General features: G+C 40.1%; 2 protein-coding genes across 2 annotated transcripts; one reads left to right on the forward strand and one right to left on the reverse strand.

The window, feature by feature from the left end:
* The first annotated feature begins 3428 nt into the window (after nt 1-3428).
* Nucleotides 3429-14106, forward strand: trmt9b (tRNA methyltransferase 9B). The gene is made up of 4 exons (XM_058634526.1): nt 3429-3507; nt 11458-11651; nt 11796-11969; nt 12863-14106. The coding sequence occupies exons 2-4, from the start codon at nt 11495-11497 to the stop codon at nt 13801-13803; spliced, it is 1272 nt and encodes a 423-aa protein (XP_058490509.1). The 5' UTR covers nt 3429-3507; nt 11458-11494; the 3' UTR covers nt 13804-14106.
* Nucleotides 14107-14734: 628 nt separating this feature from the next.
* hdac12 (histone deacetylase 12) lies at nt 14735-21304 on the reverse strand. Its single transcript, XM_058634527.1, has 8 exons — nt 21092-21304; nt 20867-21013; nt 19675-19834; nt 19144-19340; nt 18100-18250; nt 17173-17289; nt 16947-17089; nt 14735-16799 (listed from the first exon to the last, which is right to left on the reverse strand). Exons 1-8 carry the CDS (start codon nt 21191-21193, stop codon nt 16776-16778), a joined length of 1041 nt encoding a protein of 346 aa, XP_058490510.1. The 5' UTR covers nt 21194-21304; the 3' UTR covers nt 14735-16775.
* Between the last annotated feature and the right edge of the window lie 795 nt (nt 21305-22099).

A 22099-nucleotide genomic window follows, 5' to 3' on the forward strand; every position in this document is an offset into this window, starting at 1 on the left:
ACTGTGAGCACGGCGTTAAGAGTCTGATTAACCGGATGTTAAGGTTGTGTGAAGATTTTAAAGCACATGATATTCAGAGATGCTCCTCGGACATTTATCAAGGACATTTTATTAAAAAATCGGCTTACAGATGAGGATTTTATGAAAAAAGCATTTAAAAAAAAAAAAAAAAAAGTAACGATACTATTTCACAATATTTAAGTTACGATACTATTTTACGATTTGAAAGTCACAAAACGATATTATCACGATATTTAAGTTGCAATATGATATTAGCATGATATCTAAGTCACGATACGATAATGCAATATTTAAGTCACGATATGATATTGCGATTATATGCTAAAAAAAATCGGTACTTTTTGTCTCCAAAGCAGTATTTCACTGTACTATGCCTTCACTCATTATTCTAATTATAATTATTATTACGTCCCCTCTCTTGCTTCATCATTGTTCGTCTTTGACTCATTCTTTTTTGCGGAAAATGAAATCAAAAGACACTGCTCTGTACTATTATAAGCCCATGGTGCGCGATGGCAGCCTCCCTCTGTGAATCTGTTTCAAACAAAGGCTTTGACCTTTAAAATCCTGGAGCTGCTGCTGAAGTCTCCGGCTCTTCACCTTGTCAAGTCGAGGTCTGAACATGAACAGGAGCAGTGAACAGTGACGGCAGCAAATTAACGTCTTATTTCCACTGGTCAAACAACGTTATTCTACTTTACAGGCGACTGACTCGCAGTACAGACATGTGACATAACATTAAAACCACTGTGCACCAGTAAGTCTATGAAAGGTTTGTGAACTTAACAACAGGATGCGAGAAACAGGAAACGGTCCGGAAGTTTTAAATCTCTGGAGAAGCTAATGTGAATGCGTTTCCTCCACTGGCACAAAATAAAAATGTTTGTTTGTTGAACTGAATCTGCTTTAGGACATTAAATACTGTCATGATTGTACAGTTAGTATCTTAAAACCCTGAGTGATTATAGTAACTCTGTTTATCTACAAATCCCTGGATGCTCTTTCTCCAGCGTCTCCTCTCTGACCTTCTGTGAAAAGGACAAATGCAATTCTACACCTAAACTATTGGTGGCAGTCACGTGTTGTGTGTGTGACTTTCTTTTTTTTTTCAGTGACCTTGATCTCTTTACTCCTTTCAGTGGGAATAAGGCGGTTTTGTTTGTTTGTTTGTGTTTTAATTAATTTTAATTCTTTTTTGCTTTAATTGTGTTTTATAGTTAATCGTTCCCTCTGTTTTTCAAGCACTTCTTTCATTTTCTTTCTTTCTTTCTTTGCTAGTTAGCTAGTATTTGTCTATGAATCTATCACTAGCTAGCATATCTATCTATCTATCTATCTATCTATCTATCTATCTATCTATCTATCTATCTATCTATCTATCTATCTCCCACTAGCTAGCATATCTATCTATCTATCTATCTATCTATCTATCTATCTATCTATCACTAGCTAGCATATCTATCTATCTATCTATCTATCTATCTATCTTTCTATCTATCTATCTATCACTAGCTAGCATATCTATCAATCTATCTATCTATCTATCTATCTACCTATCTACCTATCTATCACTAGCTAGCAAGCTATCATCCATCTACGCTAGCTGGCTAGTATCTATCACTAACTTATCTATTTAATTTTAATTTTATTGATTTTTTTTAAATACCACATATAACAATAACAATAAACATTCTGATTGGTTAGATGAGAACATTTCAGAAGCGTAAACCTTTCCAAAGAATAAAAAACCTGCAATTTCATGAGAGTGGAGTTGGTGGCGCTAATTCTTACACTCTGGGCCGACTGAGTAGGGAAATCTGCAATATATTGGTTTGATTTTAGGGGATTTTAAAGTTCGCAGTGAACTCAGATGACTAGCGTTATACATTTTAACACTTTCCTGCAAAAATGGCAGCGTAAACGAACAGTCATGATCAGACCTTTATAATATTGTATTTATAATTTATTATGGATACGTGTGAGCCTCCAAATTAAATTGATTGATTTATTTGCAGTATTTTTCACCTGTTTTTTTTGGGAAACACGTAAGGTTCGGGTTTTTTCAGATTTGCCCATGTGCTTCACGTTTGTTTGACACTGAGGACAAATCTCACCTGTAACACGAGGTCAGGTGTGTTGTCTGCCCGTCGAGGACACTGGTTTGTTGTGTTTGTCACGTGACGCCGACAGCCAATGACACGCCGTGTTCTCCAACCTCGCAGCGTGTCATCTTTTCTACACACCGACGACCGATCAGCGGAGACAAGTCCAACACAACGACAACGAACACCGGATTTGAAAGTCTTCAAAATAAAAGCGCAGCTTCATGTGGGGTTTTTTGACAAGAAAATACATTTGGAAAACAACTTTATTTTTAACTTCTTGGTTTCTACGGAGGTTGGTTAGGGCCACGTGTAAATATTTTTTATAAAACACAAAGAAAAGCTAGAATTCTAAGAAAAACTCGTGATTTTTTCTGACATTAAAGACCAAAAAATTGATCCACATGACTCTAATCCCCTTCCATAGTCTCCTTTTTTTTACTTGCCATTCTTGTTATTTAATTTACTTCTACAATGCACTAATCTGGGGAAGCTGCCCAAATCTTATTGTATATTGTTTGCACAATCACAATAAACACTAAGCAATTCTATTATAAACTGTTGAGTCAACAGCATGTACACAATAACATCGAGGAGATATATACCATTTAAAAAAAATAAGCATTGACCAATTATAATTTATTAAACTGCCAATTATTACAAATACTAGTAAGTCACTAAAACTATTCACTCAAAGCTTAATGGACAAAATTTAGTTTTTTTATTACCTGTTTAATGTATGATATTTATTCATTACGGTTTTATTCAAAAAAAAATACTGTATATCAAATGTATGTAGGAGAGACAGCACATGAGTGTGTTTCCAAAACTGGTGACTTACAGTAAGTGAAGACATTTTTTATGGATCATTTGTTATAATATAACAGATATATGTTATCAAATGAAGGCAAAATACATTTAATGTAAACACAATAAGGAAATATTTTAAAAGTGCATATGATAATAATAATATTTTTAAATAATAATTTAGATAAATCTGACACACAGAAAGATAAAAACGTTATTTTAAACAAATTAAGACATACTTTTAATCATCAAAAGTATGTTTTAATTTAGTTTAGTTTAAGTAAAGTTTACACAGAGGATGGACAAAGATGGTGGCTTAGGTAAGATCAGATAAGAAAGGGGAAATTAATAATATTATGGTAAACATGTTTTGTGTACTATAAATATCGGTACTAGCTAAATATCTACGAAATAGTAATTGTTTTAGGCTTTTATTTTGACACCCGTCGCCGGAAGTGTGCTTGTAAACTCGTGCGAATTGACAGGTGTGAGTCTGAACATGCTGTGGATGGGATCCAGTCCGGCGGCGGCTTGGCTCGCTGCTGGCGGCCGCTCTCGCCCTCGCTCTCCCGGTCAGGTAGGTTTCCTCTCTTTCGCTCGCGGTGTCGTTGATCGCGTGTCCGGTGCCGCCCGTGTCGAGCGCGAGCCCGTGATTAAAGTGATGCCAGATCGATGATGTATTTGTTAGCGATGATGAAGAGAGCGAAGTTTCTGTGCGAGCGACCTGAGGACTGAGGCGGATCAGAGCTCGGCGGTTTACCCGTAAAGTGGCTTTGTATTGTGTGTGTGTGTGTGTGTGTTGGAGCCAGAGGGTGAGCAAATATTGACTCGAGTGTAGCAGTTGTGTCTGTGTGTGGAGCTTAATTCATATTCAGATTCATTTAATATCTCCCAAAAAAAAAAATCGATTTGTGTTTGTTTTGTTTCTTATCTCGAATTGAATGTAATCAACTTTAATGGGATGTTAAATCGTTGTCGATGGAGGTTGAGTCTAATGAACGTCATCTAATTTAAATCAAATAGATTTGACACAACCCCACATAAGTCTCGTTTGTCATGATTACCATCATCAAACTTTATTCTAATTCCATAAATATTACCATAAAAGATAATTACATCACTCAGTATTGTACAAAACATACATACTGTCATTACCCAATCTGTACCAGAAACCTGTTTTGTCTTTCGTCCATACTTTGTGTTAATTACGTATTGCGATTACACAAGAAATTGTGCAATACCACCGGAAACCTTGGGGGGGCAGTATAGAGTTAATAGTCCCCAATCAGTCAGGAAAACAACGGAAAAAGTCTATTCCACCCTTCTGTTATACGTACTTATCATTCCCGTAACTCCTAGGACGTCTGCAATATCAAGAGAGTTCCAAAACCATGGACTGGTGATCTGTCCAGGGTGTGACCCCAGCCTTTCACCCTATGTCAGCTGAGATTGGCACAGCGCCCCCCTGTGAAGAGCCTCATGTGGGGGATAAAGCGGTAGAAGATGGATACCGGAAAGCAGAGTAATCTCTTGTCATTACGGTAGCCCTCAGGACTTCCGCGGAACGACCATCCGATCACAGATGAGATTCACCAGCGCGTCACACATTTGTGACGACTTCGGCTTCTTAGTACCTGCCAGATATTGAAAGAGAAAGTTATCTTGGGAAAAGGGGGCAGAAGTCAATCACTCACTGAAGATTTTTTGACAATTCTACAGCCATAAAATCAAAAATATGTACAGTACGGACGCCTGATTATCATGACGATCACGTACAATAACAATCGCCATGTTTGTTGATACCTGCGCCATGGCACTGGACACTGCCCTCTAGAGGAAGTATTGCGTAACATCCATGCCAATGCAAAAGGTAGTGACGGAGATAACGTTTGGGATGGACAGACGAAAATAACGGAGTATAAATGGAGTCTTTAACGCTTATAACTCTAAGCGTTACCCTGGAAAAAGGAAGTAGCCACACTGATTGTTTTGTCACTTCCTGTTGTAACAAACATAACAGGAACATAAAGCGCACACGCTGGCTGGTTTGTCCAGTCAGACGTAGAAACACGATAGCTCAAATTCACGGCCTCGTTAAGCATGACCTTTACCTGAAGTACATTTAAAATAATTTTTCTAAAGATAGGAAAGCTAGTTTGCTCTCTGTAGCACCTGCAACACCTTTTGGTCCAGTTGGTGGCGCACTGATGTTTTGGAAACTTGATTATAGTTATGCAAGGAGGTCCGAGGGTTCCCACATATGTTACCAAATAGTAGGTTCATATGTATATGTATATGTATATATATATATATATGTGTGTGTGTGTGTTTGTGTGTGTAGACACACAAAGTTTGGGAAACATTAAGCTAGAGGGACGTGGACCCTTGTTTTACTGCGGATAATATGACCCTGTGCCCTTAGATGTCCCGATTCTTCTACACTGGACCTTTTAAGAAAAACTGAATATTGTCCTTCCAGGTCATACTGTCAATGCTTTCCAAGAAAACAAATATTTTTAAAGTTAAAGTAACGCAATTTAACGTCTAGTGGCATATCAACACTAAATTAGTTAAATTTGACATCTTGGCCCTAAACCAGGGGTCTCAAATATCGTGTTTCCATCATGGTACGGCACGGTTTGGACCAGTAAAGCCCTTGCTTTGCGACTTAGAACAGTAAGTCAGTGACATATGTAGCGTGACGCTGTACCCCGACAACGAACAGCGAACAACACAACAGACAACAATGGACCGGTTGGGGCCGGTTATTGTGGTACTACTTCTAATGGAAATGCAAGTGAACCGCTCCACTCGGTGGAAACATGCCAAAACTCAAATGACATGGTGTCCAATGAGTGACTAGTTTGGTTAGTAGGGGGCCGGTCAACTTTCTGAGAGTTTTTTAGCGTCCAATTACCATAGAGAACACTGGTTCTGCTTTAGTGACAGGACGTGACAAATCACGCCCATAACTCACGCAAAGCTATGATCATGGGCCATAGATATAAGGTTGATAAATTCAGTTTTGAAAGCAGAAACAAAACGATGCCACGACACGTATTTGACCTGAATATGTGTTAACATTTTCCAGCTCTGGTATATTACACTGCAGCATTGAGAGAGAGACGGGGGGGGGGGGGAGATTCTAAGTTTAGCAAACAACCTCCCGCTGCATGTTGATGTTGAGTCATTAACTGAAGCCTTGCATGATGGGTAAAAAAACCCTGTTTGGCTGTGGTTTCCCTGTGTTTCCCAGCAGAGTGTTAATGGCAGCTGGCAGAATGACTGTGCAGCTCTGTCTCACCGCTAATCTCATCATAGCACCGCTGAGGTCTGACCTGAAGCCTCTGCTATCAGCAGGGTCCAGGAGCATTAGGTTTGAAGTTAGACATGTGTGGAATAATGATGGGCTCTGCCTCAACAGAGGTATTGTGATGAAGACGCAGAAGCGTGTGAAGCTTTAACCAAACACAAAAGACGAGGAACAGATTTTTATCCTTGTCCATTTTTCGGTCCTCTGACTTGATTGTAGCATCCGTTGTCAGTCGAGAGTCAGTGCTCTAAGCTTTCCCCCAGCTGCGCGTTACGTAATAACAGCCGAGGACGACCACAGTTGAGTGAGCAGACGCGGTAACTCAGGCGGAGCAGAGACAATACTGTTGCCACGTCCTTATGTAAGGTACTGTTTGCGTTTTCCTTCCACTCGACTGGAAGACGACGACAATGATGATGATTGAGGAACAGAACAACTGCGCCCTTACTAGAGGTGGGAATCACAGGGTACCTCACGATACCAATAATATCACGATACAACAATGAACGTGGATGGAGCATTTCTTAACTTAGCTTTCTCCACCATTATCCCACTGTAAGCTCCCTCTCCTTCAGCCAGGTAACTTCCACCCAAGTTTCCCTCATTCGAATTTGAGTAGCGCCACCGTGAGGAGACGTGAAGTAGTGACGCCTGGCGAGTGAAACTGGCAGGGACTGTTTACTTTAGAACGCCTTCATTTGTGAATTAATGTATCGATATAGTGTAGTAGAAAATGAAGGTTTCAGTTTTATGATTACAACTGAGCCACAGTTTGTCATAGCATCAATGTATACCCAGTATATTTTATTAACATTGCCTTTTCCCAGATATAAAAGCTACCTAATCTTACCAACACTGTACTCTGATTTCATGATGACAGAACTTTTCTTTGCACACAACTGAGGAATAGGCCCTGAAACTCTGTGTACTGAATCAATTTTGAATAAAAATAAAAAAATATTTTGAATTGCAAATCATCCATGTATTCGAATATTCAATGAAGTAAACATTTGAGCGCATGAGAGCTAGTGAAAGTTATGCTGGGTTTGCTAACGGGGACAGCTAATGAGATGCATTCAAAGACCCTGTTAAATTTCATCACCTCTGTTGAGTCCATAGTAATCAATTTGCTAAGTTAATCATCAACTGTTATTATAATTGATTCATTGGTTGAGTAGTTGGATTATTTTCTGGTTTCTTTGCTCCATATAACAAAGAAATTATTAAAACATTTGAGAACATCATCATTTCCAGGTTTGGTAAAAACCGATCAACCAAGTACTGGATTACTCGACAAAATAATCGACCGATTAAGCGTTGATGAAAATAATCGTCAGTTCCAGCTCAAGAGTCCGGGATATAAATGTTGTCTGCCGCTGTGACCTTGTGATAATAGATGGAGTGGAGACTCCACACTGGAGTGGAAAGATTTGTTTTTATAAATGCAAACATTGATGAAACATTTGTTTGGAATATTTTCAATATACAGTCACTGTAAAACCCAATAATTTTGCATTTTTGGACAAAGCAAGACATTTGGGAATGGCATCGCCATCATAAACTAACATTTTTCAACATTTTATTGACCAAACAAGTCACCAGTTAGCCAATAGATTCATCTATTTTGGGAATAATTGTTATTGCAGCGTTAAAATGTACGCACACGTATCAATAGGTATCAATAGACGAGTCTGTTCATGCACAATGAGAACAATCACTTTGTCCAGAGACGTATTTTGTTGTGTTCTTGCTAATATCCTGTGATAAACCCTGCTGGCAGAGCTCCTGCTCACAAAATGGACGCCACTGAACATTACATCCAAGGACAGGCCGTATCCGTTTAATGTCTATTAAGAGCGGTGAAAGGGAAACTGTGTGTGTGTGTGTGTGATAGCCTTCCATCAGGTTAACATCAGCAAAGTGCGCGCTATCATTACATCAGTTACATCATTTATTTTTTTTATTGCTCTGATTTATATTCGTGGCTGCAACTAATAAAGATTTTCCTAATCAATTCTGTTTGTTGCATTCAGCAGCCAGTGCTCAATAATCCAGCGGCGTTCACATGATCTTTTACAACGTCGTCGTCGTCGTGTCAGAAAAACTGATCGATCACCACTGAGCATGACTCAGAAATTGTGCTTTTATTTCACATTGAGTGAGTGAAAGCATGTCCTGACTGCGATAGCCGGAACGTTAAAATAGGAATGATGCACATTTTTTACTGTATTTTGAATCCGTCCTTGTGCACACGAAGCTTTAGGGAGCGATAGCATCCGTGCAGGGGCTGTGGGCTGCATCCTAACAAACAGAGATGACTGTAGCGGGAGCTGTGAAGACCAGATATAACACACACAATAGCACCATTACATAACCCCCCCCCACACACACACTTGCAGTTCAGTCTGGTGTTTTGTTCCATTATTTGGAAAATAGTGTAGGTTCAGGTTGAAGAGATATTTTCTGTGTGTGTGTGTGACAGTCAGCGCTGAATTTCAGGGGAAAATTGGACCGTCATTGTGGGTGAAAATGATACCGAGAACATGAGCTGTAATTGTGATGCTGAATGTATTATTACAGCGTATAAAAGCCACAGACTCTATATAAAAATAGACATAGTCGTTTCTTCTACAAAGAGAAAGAACTTACAAAAATAAACCATATTCTGTTGAAGAAGAACTAAACTTAGTGATTGAGACTATTAACTTGTCGGGAAAATGTTTACTCATGGTATCATTTAAATAAGAAGTAGAAGTAATAAGAAGCAACCACTGTAGTCGCCCCCTGGTGGCTATCTGTTACTTCTGTCCTTTTTGCTGGACTTCACTTTTAATTTAAATCTGCAGACATTAAACTGTGCCGTTCCTTTCTATGCTGATGATACTGTAACACTCTTACAACTAATCTGATTAATCTGTTGATTATTTTCTCGATTACGTGTTAGTTTGGTCCGTAAAACATCAGAAAACGTTGAAAAAATGTTGGTCGGTGTTTCCCAAAACCTGGAAACGTTCTCTAACGTCTTGTTTTTGTCCTCAAACCAAAATGATTCACTTTTAGCGATTTCTTTGTTACGTGGAGCAAAGAAACCAGAAAATATTCACGTTGATGCTGAAACAATCAGAAAAACACTCAAAACAGTTGACAATTAGAGAGTCGGAGAAAAATTTTAACGAGAAATGGTCAAAAGATTGAGTTGGTTTCTACATTCATAGTTTGTCACTTCAGTATAACCAGGGCTCAAGACTACAACCAAGAATCATTGGAGTATAGTTAGTAGTTTCATATTTTCTATAGACGTAGTAATTAAAGTCTGCCCTGCCATTCATTTTGTTTATTGTGTGTTTGTACGGCGCCGTCTGCACTGCCCTGTTGAAGATGAAGATAATTGGGTCTCAAGCCGTGGTGAAGTCTACATGATTCACAGGTGTTCACACACCCTTCTCTCAGAATTATGTATCCAGCAACGCAATGTCTCCATTTAATTTGCGCGTGTGTACACACTATGTGTGTACTTTACATGGAGACAAACGTTAACCTGCACCTTATTTTTCTTAACAATTGTTTACACAAGTGTGAATGTATAGTCTATGAGAAATGTGTTGTATGTATGTAGATTGGAACGTGTCCCTACAGTCAGAATCAGCCATTTATCACGGACGACAGATCGTCTTACGTGATTTTCGTACTCCCGTAGCAGCCTCCGCATTAAAACCAGTTAAAGCTAAGCTTCAACTGTTCTCTACGGCTCTGGGTCCCAACCTTTTTTCCTTGATGTCCCCCCTTGCTTGTGTCCAGGACAAACCGACCTTACCCTTTGGTACTTTTACGTCTCTCAGACAACAGGAACGTGGTTGCTGATAAATAGCTTAATAAATTTAAAGGTGGTTTTAATTTGGCTGAGGCCGACTTCTGATTACACGATGTGAGTGTATATATTTCATATGCACAAATATAATTATATTAACCTCACAAACAAAATCCCTGGCGTCCCCCTGAAGGGGGTCTATGGGACAACACAGAATAGGTTTTTTCACTGCGGTGACCTTGACGCTGATTGGACAAATGCGGCAAAAAAAATAATTTAATTTCCATGGAAGCTCAGCTTCTCTGGGAGTCAGTGGAGCAGTGGGCGGGGCACGATGATTGGAGGAACTGTGTGAAAGGTGGAGCCAGTTTTTGAAACATACTGCTCGTTGTGTGTATTTGCTCAGTGATGTAGACCATTTTCATTTGTACGTTTACACTGTAAATAAAAACACTATTATAGCATTTCAGTTCTACACAATTATCGTGTTTCCTTGTTCTAGTTCTTTGTTTGCAGAATTTCTGTAAAAATAACTGGGCTTGAAATGTGTTTCCCTCATTTCAAAGACCAGCAACCGTCGATGGGCAACCTGTAGAATTGTTTCCTCGAAGTGGATTTTACTGTTGAAAATAAACCTGGTCGTGAAGCAGAAGTGAATTTTTTCTACATTTTAATCACAATCATTAATTGTGATGAACCATAAATGAGTTTTAAAGTTCTGGTGAAGATTTGGAGCCCAGGTTGTTTTCTTGGCCAGTCTCCCTTGTAAAATACATCCATGCGATTAACCTTGTTAAATCAAAGCTGAATAGATTAAATAAACTGGACTTTGTCCGTTTTTATACACCGTCTTTGAAAAACAGCCTGGTGTCCATATATCCAGTTTGTCCTGTGGCTCGTAAAAATGAGGAAGTCCAGAGTCGGACGTGATTGGTGTCGTTTGTTTTGCGTCTCGTTGCCAAAAAAAGATTTATGCGTGTACCTTTTGCTCCTGTGTTACCGTGGAGAAAAAACCCCAAACAATTGGACAGGGTTTAATTTATAATCCCTGCTGTGCTTTCACGGGGATTGATGAAAAATTAAACCTGATGTCTTGTATTCATGGGGCTTAACTGTGCTCCCAGAGGACTGCAGGCTGGATGTGACAAGTGAGCTCCTTCAAATATAAAGCAGGGGGCTTGGCGTTAAATTACCTCTGCTGTCTGACAGATGTGTGTGTGTGTGTGTGTGTGTGGTGATTACGTTCTCCAGCTGACCTTCACAAACACGTAAAGATGCAGAGAGAGAGAGCGAGAGACCTCAGCGTTGGAGGCTCCACTTTGCTGCGTTTGATTTTCCGTGTCTGAAGCAGTTTGGTGGATTTATGACGCGGACGTAATTCAGGAGATGTGTTTCTCTCGTGCCAGGCATGATGGTGTGAGGCCTGCTGCACGAGGACAAACCATGATGGAGGAGGCTGCTAGTCAGCTGGAGAGAGCGCACGTGCACAGCGTCTATGACAAGATCGCTCCGTATTTCAACGACAGCCGCTACAAAGCCTGGCCCAAAGTACGGCAGTTTCTGCTGGACCTGGAGCCGGGGAGCATCGTCGCTGACATCGGTGGGTCTGAATCTTTTTCTTCTTTGTTCTTAAAAGTTTTTTTCCGTAAACACACAGGATTGTTTCGTCATACGTCTGAGTACTGGTACTGAGGTTTCTGCCCAGGTGTGTTGTAGCTGACGGTCTTGGTCTTGGTCTTGGTAGGGTGTGGCAATGGCAAGTATCTGCACATCAACAAGGAGGTGTTCAAGCTGGGCTGCGACGTCTGTCGCCCCCTGGTGGACTTCGCCTGGAGCCAAGGACACGAGGTCCAGATGTGTGACGGACTGCGGTTGCCTTACAGGGACGGCTGCTTCGACGCCGTGCTTTCCATCGCAGGTGCGTGACACAAAAACAGATTCCGACACATTTCCCAACACTGACACTCACTCGTTCTCACTGATAATTATTTTAGGGTTAGTGTATCTTAAGAAAACTGTACGTTTGTTGCTTTTTGTTGCTGTTAGACAGACTTTTCAGGGTTAACCGCTGGCAGCTGTAAACCACTCACTCTCCTGCACCAAACCCCATAGAGAAAATCAGCATTTTTTTACATCACAGCAAACAGATGTGGTTCATCCACTCCTGCCTCCATCTTTGTGTTCATATGTCGTCTTCTAACTTTGGTGTTTGTAATCATTCGTCCATATTTACCCAAGTGGCATAAAATGACCAAACATTGCAGCGGTAGAGCAGCAGCTCCTGTGTCTCCACGCGCTAAAAATGCTGATTTTCTCTTTGGGGTTTGGTGCAGAAGGGTTTCCTGTTTCCGGTTGAAAAAAAAGTCTAAACAAAAAGGGGTAAACATATTCTTAAGGTGTCGATTTCATTTAGTTGTCCCTTTTATTAAGTTGGTAAAATCAGTTTCTCCGATAGTGAGCGTCACATGTGTAGTCTAAGTACTAAATAAAACTGAATGTTAATTTAGTGGTTGCTTGTACCCCCTTTCATATGTATAAATACCAACTGATGCAGCTGCCTCATATTAAATGAACTGCCAATAATGATAAACATCAGCTGTCGATGAGCTGGTGTTGTTGCCATGCCAACTGAGTGAACTGAGTATGTCCTCTAAAGACTGTAATCAGGAACAAAAAGGACAGCAGACACCCACTCCTCTAATTGATCCTGTGTGCCATATCCTGTGCTTTTAATGACACGTCATCATAATTAAATCAATGCCTGCGCCACTCGTCCTGCTCACGTCTGACAGATTGATATTTTTGTCACAGTCATCCATCACTTGTCCACCAAAGAGCGGCGGATCCGAGCAATAAGGGAGATGGCCCGCACCCTGCGCGTTGGCGGACGCCTCATGATCTACGTGTGGGCCATGGAGCAGAAGCGCCGCAAGTTTGAGAAGCAGGACATCTTCGTTCCCTGGAACCCGAACCCTCAGTCCACCTCGGAGCACGGTAAGACCAGGAGGAGAGCCGCGGCGCAGAGCGTGAGCGAAGCCCTGGACAACAGTGACAAGCACCGGAAGGTTAGAAGCACATCGTCCGTCGCCGATGACGAAGACCTGACCTGCAGCATGCCACAGCAGAGGACGCAGAGACTCTGGTTCTTCTCCAGGTCTCTGGACTCCGTGTTCGACTTTGGCAACTTGACCATCTCGCGCTCGTCCTCCAGAGACATGAGCACTTTGTCGTCGCCCACCGGCGAAAGCGAGGGGAGCAAGTCGAGCCAGGGCGGGAGAGGACGGGGACTCATCAAGCAGGTGTCCAGCTTCTTCTCTCCTCCGTCTGTGATCGGCTCAGAGGAGGACGTCTTCGACGCGGTCACGGATCTGCACAGGGGACAAAACTACGGTAGAGGAGGCGGCGACAACAACAATGGCACGGAAAGCCAGGCCGTCTCGGTGTCTTTGGCCCAGGAGTGTGGCTCCCTGGCTCTGCCGGACCTGGTGCCTTTCCAGAAGGAGCACCTGAAGCAGTCGGGAGGTGAAAGTGAAGGAAGAGAGCAGCAGCAGCAGCAGGAAAGCACAAAGAGTCCTCAGGGGGACGAGAGGCAGGTGGACGCTTCCTGCCTGAGGTACTACCACGTCTTCAGGGAGGGAGAACTGGCAGAGCTGATAGAGAATCACGTGGACGAGCTTCATGTCACACACACCTACTTCGATCACGCCAACTGGTGCGTGGTGGCAGAGAAAGTCCAGTTGTGGAAAATATGACATTTTTCCCTTTTTTTTGTTCATAACCTTTTATTTATTTATTTATTTATTTACTTTTTAGACTTTGCATCAACTCTGCCTCGAGTTTAACCTTTTTTTTGTTACTGAAAAAAGAAAAGGTGGAGACGTAGCCACTTTTTAACACTAAAGTAAACCATTCCAGCGAGGTTGTATATGAGGTATTTGCATGGTCGCCGTCAGTGACAGAAGAGAAAAAACTGGTTTTAGGCGTTAAATCAAAGGCTCATCTTAACGTAAAAATTTATTAAGATAAACATTTGCTGCCTTTTCCTGCTGGAAATGTACTTTGTTCGTGGTAACACGGGAGCTGCTGGTCTACTGCTGCAATGTTTGGCCCATTTGTGCCTCTTTGGTAAATCTGAAGGAAGAATTTCAAACACTGAAGGCAGAGGCAGCAGTGGGTGAGTATCTCCTGTTTGCTGTGATGTAAAACCGCTGGTTTTCTCTATGGAGTTTGGTGCAGGAGAAAGTTTTTAGTAGCTAAAATCATTTTTTTTATTCTATAGCCATATTATTAGGAACAGTGAGTGTTTTAGGCAGATTCTCGTATATACCTCATACAGTGACATTTCAATTACCCCCTTTAACTATTTCAATTCAGCTGCTCGATTTATCAGATTACGACAGTGTTCAGCAATGGCTACGTCTGTATATTCCACCACTATTTTTTTAAAAGTATTTATTCTGCTTCAGTTTTGTGTTTAAAGCCAGTGAGCAGTATCCACACATCCACTGCCTGCTCCAATTTTAGTGTCAATATTTGAATTTTTTTCACCCAAAACGCAGCAAATTGTGGGGTTTTTAGAGTTTTAAAGCAGGATTAGAGCAGTGGAGATGTTAGAAAATACAGTTTTTCCTCTTTGGAGTCGTTATGACACGAGGTGATTTTTTTCCTTTTTACTTTCAAGGGCCACTTTAATTTTTTACAACACCCTTGAAGGTCCATAGCGCTGTCATTGTTCTTATTATTATAATTATTCCCGTGCACTCTGACCTCCCTGATATCTGAAGTCACATGACGCTGCTGCTGCTCGATGATCTCGTACTACTTTTTTTTGTCCTGAAACCTCTCGGCAAAACTGGCCACGGGGAGTTTTGCATATTCAAACATCAACATCAGCAAACATGTTTTTTTTAGTTCTTCCCGAGCAGGAAAATAAACTTGTTTTAGCCTATTTTTTTAGCACTTCTGTGCAAACACGCTGGTTTGCCTGACTTCCTTCGATAAAAACACAGTTGTGGATGATTATACGTTGGTTTTTGTTTTGTTTGTTTTTAAGGCCAGAAGTTCTCCACCACTTTAATCTACTTATTATTCATTTTATTGAAGAAAATTCAGTGTATAGGATTCAGTAACATCTAACAGTGCTCGTATGTCGTTGCCTTCAAGTGACGCAAGGACATGAAACGTCCTCTCGGGGGTCAGTGTTTCTGTCCCGATCTGCTGTAGAAATGTGGTGGACAATTTCCTTGTCGAGGTTGACTTTAAAAGCCCAGTGTGTGAAAATGAGTGACATCTAGTGGTGAGACTGTAGATTGTAGCAGTTTCCGCGATGGGACTTTACGTAAAAGTGGACGTCCAGTTTAAGAAACAAACTCAAACTTGCAATTTGATCATGTCCGCCATGGAACCACGCACACAAGAAAGAAAAGAAAATGAATGAGAACGCAACACTTTTGTAGTTTTAGCTGATTACATTTAAATTATGCTCCGTTTTTCGCTGATAGATCCCACTGAATCCTTTACACTGGACCTTTTATTGCACTGATTTTACTCTGACTGCCTGTTTTTACGTGTGTACAACTCTGACTTCAATCTGGCACCAAGTGTCAGGGATGGAGTCGAATACAGATATGATTGGGTCACTCGAACCACGACGCCGTAAACAACACATTTATACGTTAACCACCAACCGATGAAGAAATAAGCAGTGACTCAGCTAAAGTGCTGTTGTTGATTTTAGCCCGTGTGTCTAGTGAAGTGTGCGATATTACAGGACGTTTGGGTTGTATCTGACTTTGCATTTTTTCGCTCTCCGGTATCCGAGCCACTCATTTTTTTGGACCGATATCCATACTAAGTATTATATCAGCTCATCCCCTACACTTAGAATATCATAAACACTATTATTATACAGGAAAAACAAAACAAAAACAACTCTAATATGTGCAGAATATCTTCCAAAACCATTTGTGTCTTTAGCTCGGTGTGTTTTCTTCAAAGAACGCTGTTGTTTTTCACATCCGTAACCGTCGTGTAGTTGTCTCGTAACAAGCAGATTGTGCCACTGGTGTGTTTCAACAAATCAACTGCCTCCTCCTCCTCCTCCTCCAACTGTGATTGAATTGATTGCACTGTAACACAAAGTCTCCACGTCGCTGCTTGATGTCGGTGAATGACGGACACACTGGAGGTAAAAACTTGATGATCTGTGTCTTTCCCGCCACGGAACGGTGAAGAACATCATCATCAAACTGAATGTCTTACTTTGTTAAATGTTTTTAAATGAGTTTTTCCTTTATTAAATATTTTTCATGTGTCATAATGAGTGTTTTCGTGCTACCTTCCCCGACATTAACGGTCCATTAGAATTTGGTAGCTTGACACTGATAATCAGTTCCGCCTGGATTTATTTTTGATTTCATGGCGGTAGATATCTGGCCGTTCAACCGTTTGGGAATCACGGTACTGAGAGACTGACATTGTCACAAACTGCAAAAGTTGGGTGCGTGATCATCCAACGCACAATATGTCAGTAACTATTTACCAAATTACAATAACCTGAGTGTAAGAAATACATCATTTGTACATTATGAAACAACACTAACCAGGAATATTCAGCACCAGGTACCAGATAATTGACGTTTTTCCAAACACACATATTGGCATTGGCTCCTAAATATTAGGAGTTACCCTTTAAGGATCATCTTGAGTCAGGAGACGTAAAGTTTTAGAGTCCACACTCCCTCCAGACCTGCAATAAGGATAAAACACGTCGAGTTAAGAGAAGTATTTCCAAAAGAATTGAAACTTCAAATTTGGCAAAGTTTGTTTGGGGACCCACGACCCATCTGTGGGTCCCGACCCAGTCTTTGAGAACCACTATCTTGTGTTCTATGACCTGAGTTGCTGCTCTGTGGACGATGGAGTGTCTGAGCGCCAGTTTGTCGATGTCTTGCGAGTATCCTCCTCCGATGACGGCGGCGACGGGGACGCCTCTGCTCACCGCCGTCCTCATCACGTACAGATCTCTCTCGTGCAGGCCTTCGTTAAAGGAGACAGACGGTTACAACAGGTTTTTTTTTTTTTTAGCGAAGAAACTCACGCGTCCGAACGTCATCGCTCACCTTGATCGGTGAGACGGAGCCTGCCGAGCTCGTCGTCTCGGTGAGGGTCGACTCCTGCATCGTACAGTACCAGATCTGGATGGAACGTGTCCAACAGCCAAGGGAGATGAGCTTCAACTGTAGATTCCATTCATATTAAATAGTGTTTAAAACAACAGCTTTATGCTATGACGTCTTAGACAGCGTCTACGAGAAAAACAAATTTCACATCGTGTGCGAAATTACACACACGAAAAACGAAAAAAAAGTGTGGGCTGTGTCCCCCTGGTGGACTGTTGAGGTAAATTTTTAAAATTAGTGAACAGAGGTGATAAAGTCATCCGATTTGTGTTATTTTAAGGGATCAGAAGTATTAAAAACACAGTCATGGTGATTTCTGTGGTAAATCAGAAGTAATGAAACAAATCAATCAGCATTTTTATTACTTTTTTTATTACCCATTATTACTTCTTTTATTTGATTTTTTTTTGGTGGGGGACCATATTTGATGTAGCACATCACACTAAGTGGCTTTCAGGTGTAAAAAAAAAAAAATGTTTTGTTTGTGTTGATTGTACCTAATTTAATGGACAACAGAAGATTTTCAGACTTAAAATTTAAAAACGGAAAAGGTACAGTGTATAAAATTAACAACATTTATTGGTGACGTTGCAGCTAAATATATGCCTCATCTCACCCCTCTCTTCTAAGTGTTGGATAACTAACCTATGTAGCCTTTAGTAAGCGTCAAAACTCAAAAAAGATTTAGTTTGTCCGCTGTGGGCTACTGTACGGTACAATCAGGTATCAAGTATAATTATTTTATTTTCAATTTTTCCCCCAAATGGAAATAACTTCACCTAAATTGTACAAACTGGACCTTTAAACTAAAGAATCCTGGCATTGACAACACGTTTATTATTATAATTATGGTCTGTTTTAACTTGCCGATGGAGAGGTACTCCTTGTCTTCCAGTCCGTCCTCGACGCTCACATCGAGGTCACTCTGTTGTTTATGGAGGGGGAAGTTTTTCCCACAATGCACCGAGAACGTGAACACGCACGGCTCGTCTTTAAATATAAAAGCTGTGCCGTCGCCCTGGTGGAAACAAAAGGAAGTTTGACTATTGACGACAAAAACCTCATAAAACATGCAACTACTTTTAGAAAAGAACTCTCCCTTAAGAGCCCTTTTTTTACTCGTCGGCACAACCTAGTGGTTGTTTTCTGTACCAGCACCTGCTGCGTCACATGACCCCCAACCTCAAAATTTTAAATGAAGACAGGTGTGCAGATCCTTTGTTCAGAGGAAGTGGAAGGTGTCGGGGAAAACAGTCTTCCATCGAAAATAACGTGTTCATTTGACCAAATCAGACGTCAAAGTCTAGTTAAACTTTGTTTTGTAATTTGGGAGGACATGAATCAAAGCCTGCAACAGCATCTGTGGAACAAGCCATGGCTACGTGAGTAGCACTGTGTGTGTTGATAATGTTGAAAAAGGTAGAAATATATTATTTTTAAATCAAAATCCCAGTTTCAAATTGAATTGTTCAAGTCATTGATGAACTTGTTAACAAACGGCTAATTTAGTAAATTAAATGCCAATTACTTTGTAATCGCTTACTCAGTTTAAGTTCTATGATTTCAGATTTTTAAATGTGAACATGCTTGTGCGAGGTTTCGAGAAACTGCCACCGACATTTTCTGGGTTTAAAAGACAAAACTAATCGAATAAATGAGTAATTTAACAGATTAACTGAATGAAAACAATCACTAGTACATGTTGGATACAATATATTCAGGTTCTCATCTTTGTGTTTGAGTATACTGAGAAAGATTTTATTAGTGGTTTCATGTCTTGTTTGTAATTCATAAATTGCAAATCAAAAAGTCACAAAAATCAGCTCTAACTTTCTCTGCATATATCATGTTTTTCTAATATCCTACGACGTGTCAGTCAGATAAAAACACAAGTAAAAAGTAAACTGTCACCTGATGGACGTCCAGATCCACGATCAGGACCTTCCTCTTTGGTGAGGAGTTGTTAATGACCGATTTGGCTGCGACCGCCAAATCGTTGAGGAGACAGAATCCTGAGCCGTAGCTTGGAAACGCGTGGTGAGTTCCTCCTGCTGTGCTGCAGGTCAGACCTCGCTGCAGAGCCACGTTAGCAGCCAGAACTGTCCCACCTGTCGTCAAACACAGGACCGGGAGGACATTTTGAGTAACAGTGGTAGTAGTATTGTTAACGTAGTAGTACGTGTAATCTTACCCAAATGCTCACTTCTGAACACAGTGTGGTTATATTTTTCCCCCCACATTTATATCACCTGCAGGGGGCGATGTGTCTACACTGTGATTTTTCATCACAGTCACATAATGCAACAGTTTTGGGTAAATGTAGTTTGTAATCCAGGTTAGGAAAGACCAAGTGCAATTTTTTTTTTAATTTATATTTATTTATTTGATTATTCAGATAATCAAATATCTGAATATTTGATTATCCTCGTGTCTCCTCCTCACCCGTTTCATATCGACAGCGTCTCACGAGGCCTTCGCTCCAGGAGAAACCCGTCCTCCTTTGGTCCTTCTCGCTGGTTTTCCCATGTATGAAGTTGTCCAGATATTCCTCAGTGTGCACACAGCTCAGTAGATCTTTGGAGGCTATTTCAGGGACCCACACCTACTGTGAACAAGCAAATTCACACTGACGAAGAAGTTCTAATACAGGGGTCTCAAACACAAATGACCTAGGGGCCACCACTGAGCGTCTTGTCTGGTCAGAAGGGGGCAGTCAAGTGAAAAAAAAAACTGTTCGCTGGCGGTGTGCGATATGTGATTAGAATGAAATCAAAATATTTCATCATGATACTGCAATAAGTGCCGGTGTTTCATAGAATTTCAAAATAAATGTTTGTTTTATGATTTATAGTTCACAATATGTATATATTGTGTATACAATGTGTATATATAATATGTCATGTATAAATCTAGTTCTAGTAATTTCTAGTTATAGTAATAGTAGTAATGATACGCACCCGTAATTATGTGTAGTATTGGTAGCATTAGTAGTAGTAGTAGTAGTAGTACTTGTCGTAATAGTGTTACCCACCTGTTTTTGTGTACATAAGCAGTAGCAGTAATATTAATAGTAGTAATATAACATTAATATTAGTCATAGTAGTAATAGTAGTAGTCATGTTACCCACCTATTTGTGTGTAATTGAGTAGTAGCAGTAATATTGGTAACACTAGTAATAGTTGTTGTAGTAGTAGTGATGTTAGGGTAATAGTTGTAGTAGTAGTGATATTAGTGTAATTGTTGTTGTTGTAGTTGTAGTAGTAGTAGTAGTAGTAGTAGTACTTACCCACCTGCTTGTGAGTATTAACAGTAGTGCTAACAAAAGTAGTAATACTTCTAGTAATGGCAGTAATGATACGCAACTGTTTGTGTGTACATGAGTGGTAGCAGTAATATTGGTAGTAATGTTACAGTAGTAGTAGTAGTAGTAGTAGTAGTAGTAGTAGTAGTAGTAATGTTACCCACCTGCTTGTAGTAGCACTAGTATTGGTTAACACTAATAATAGTTGTTGTAGTAGTACTAGTAATAGTTGTAGTAGCAGTAATATTAGTAGATGCAATGATAGTAGTAGTAGTAGTAGTAGTAGTAGTAGTAGTTGTAGCAGCAGTAATATTAGTAGTAGTGTTACGCACCTGTTTGTGTGTAATGACTTGGTCTTGGATTAAAAAGTGTAAAACTCGTGGAAACTTGTCGATTGGAAACCTGTGCTTCGGTGGAAGATCACACACATAATGTCTGTGATGAATCACAGGTAAACCGCTGCTATCGTCACGTCTCACCTGTAAACAGGTGACAATGACGTCAGCTTTAATCCCATCTGTGACGTTATTAAACGATCAGAAAACTTCTTATCTTACCGTTTCTTCGTGAAAACATCTACAGGAGGAGAAAACGGCTCTAAACAACCGCGCGACTTTCACACGCGGACTTTGAGAAAACATTATATTTACGAAAATCATTTATCTGATTTAATATTAAACTTAATGACGTTCAGTGACGTATTAAAGAGAATTTATCACGTCAATGTTAGTTTGTTTTGAAAGAAGCTCCTCATGAGCTGAGGGTTTCTTCTGCTGTGGAACCGGCTGTTGACGGATGTCGGTGTTAGAGTGATGATGCCCCCTTCCGACGTGGAGTGGAAATAACCACCGAGTCAGTGTCAGTGGCTGTTTAACGCCATCTACTGACATAAAGCTGCTCTTGCACAGCATCATAGAATAACAATTTTAACTTATTAAATATATATAATATTAATATAATTAAAAGATCAGTAAAATAAAAATAAATTAGCTAATGTAGAACAATAAGTAAGTAAAAAAAACATTCTGGAAGGTAAATTAAAAAAATAAAAAAAATAACTGAAAAAGTTTTAATTTCATTTTATAATAAATAACATTTTTATTCATTGATTTTACATGAATAGATACAAGAAAAACAGGAGTGTGGTTGTGTCAGAACCCCACAGGAGCTTGTACAAAAACCACACCTATTCTTCTAAAATGTTTGTTTGTTTTTTAAAAGTATACAGCAGAGGAACTGAGAAATTGAATAATACTATAATAAATTGTAATTTGAGATATGTGCCAAAGTTTCTTAAGGTACTGATCAATAGTATACTTAAAATAGAGTAAACATAATTAATAAATAAATAAATAAATAAAAAGAAGACACTTAATGAAGCACTTAAAAAGGGGGCTATTGTAACCTCAACAGTTCATTTTATCTGCTCCGTCACATACTGTACTGTAGATCTCCCAAGTCCTTTGGATCCACAGGTGATAAACAAACCACGTTTGAAGCAACACCAGACTTGATTTTTACTGAACTTTATTGGACTGTTTCACTTGGTTGTTTGTAGTGCTGCA

This window comes from Solea solea, chromosome 7, assembly GCF_958295425.1.
Source record: "Solea solea chromosome 7, fSolSol10.1, whole genome shotgun sequence".
Taxonomy (NCBI): domain Eukaryota; kingdom Metazoa; phylum Chordata; class Actinopteri; order Pleuronectiformes; family Soleidae; genus Solea; species Solea solea.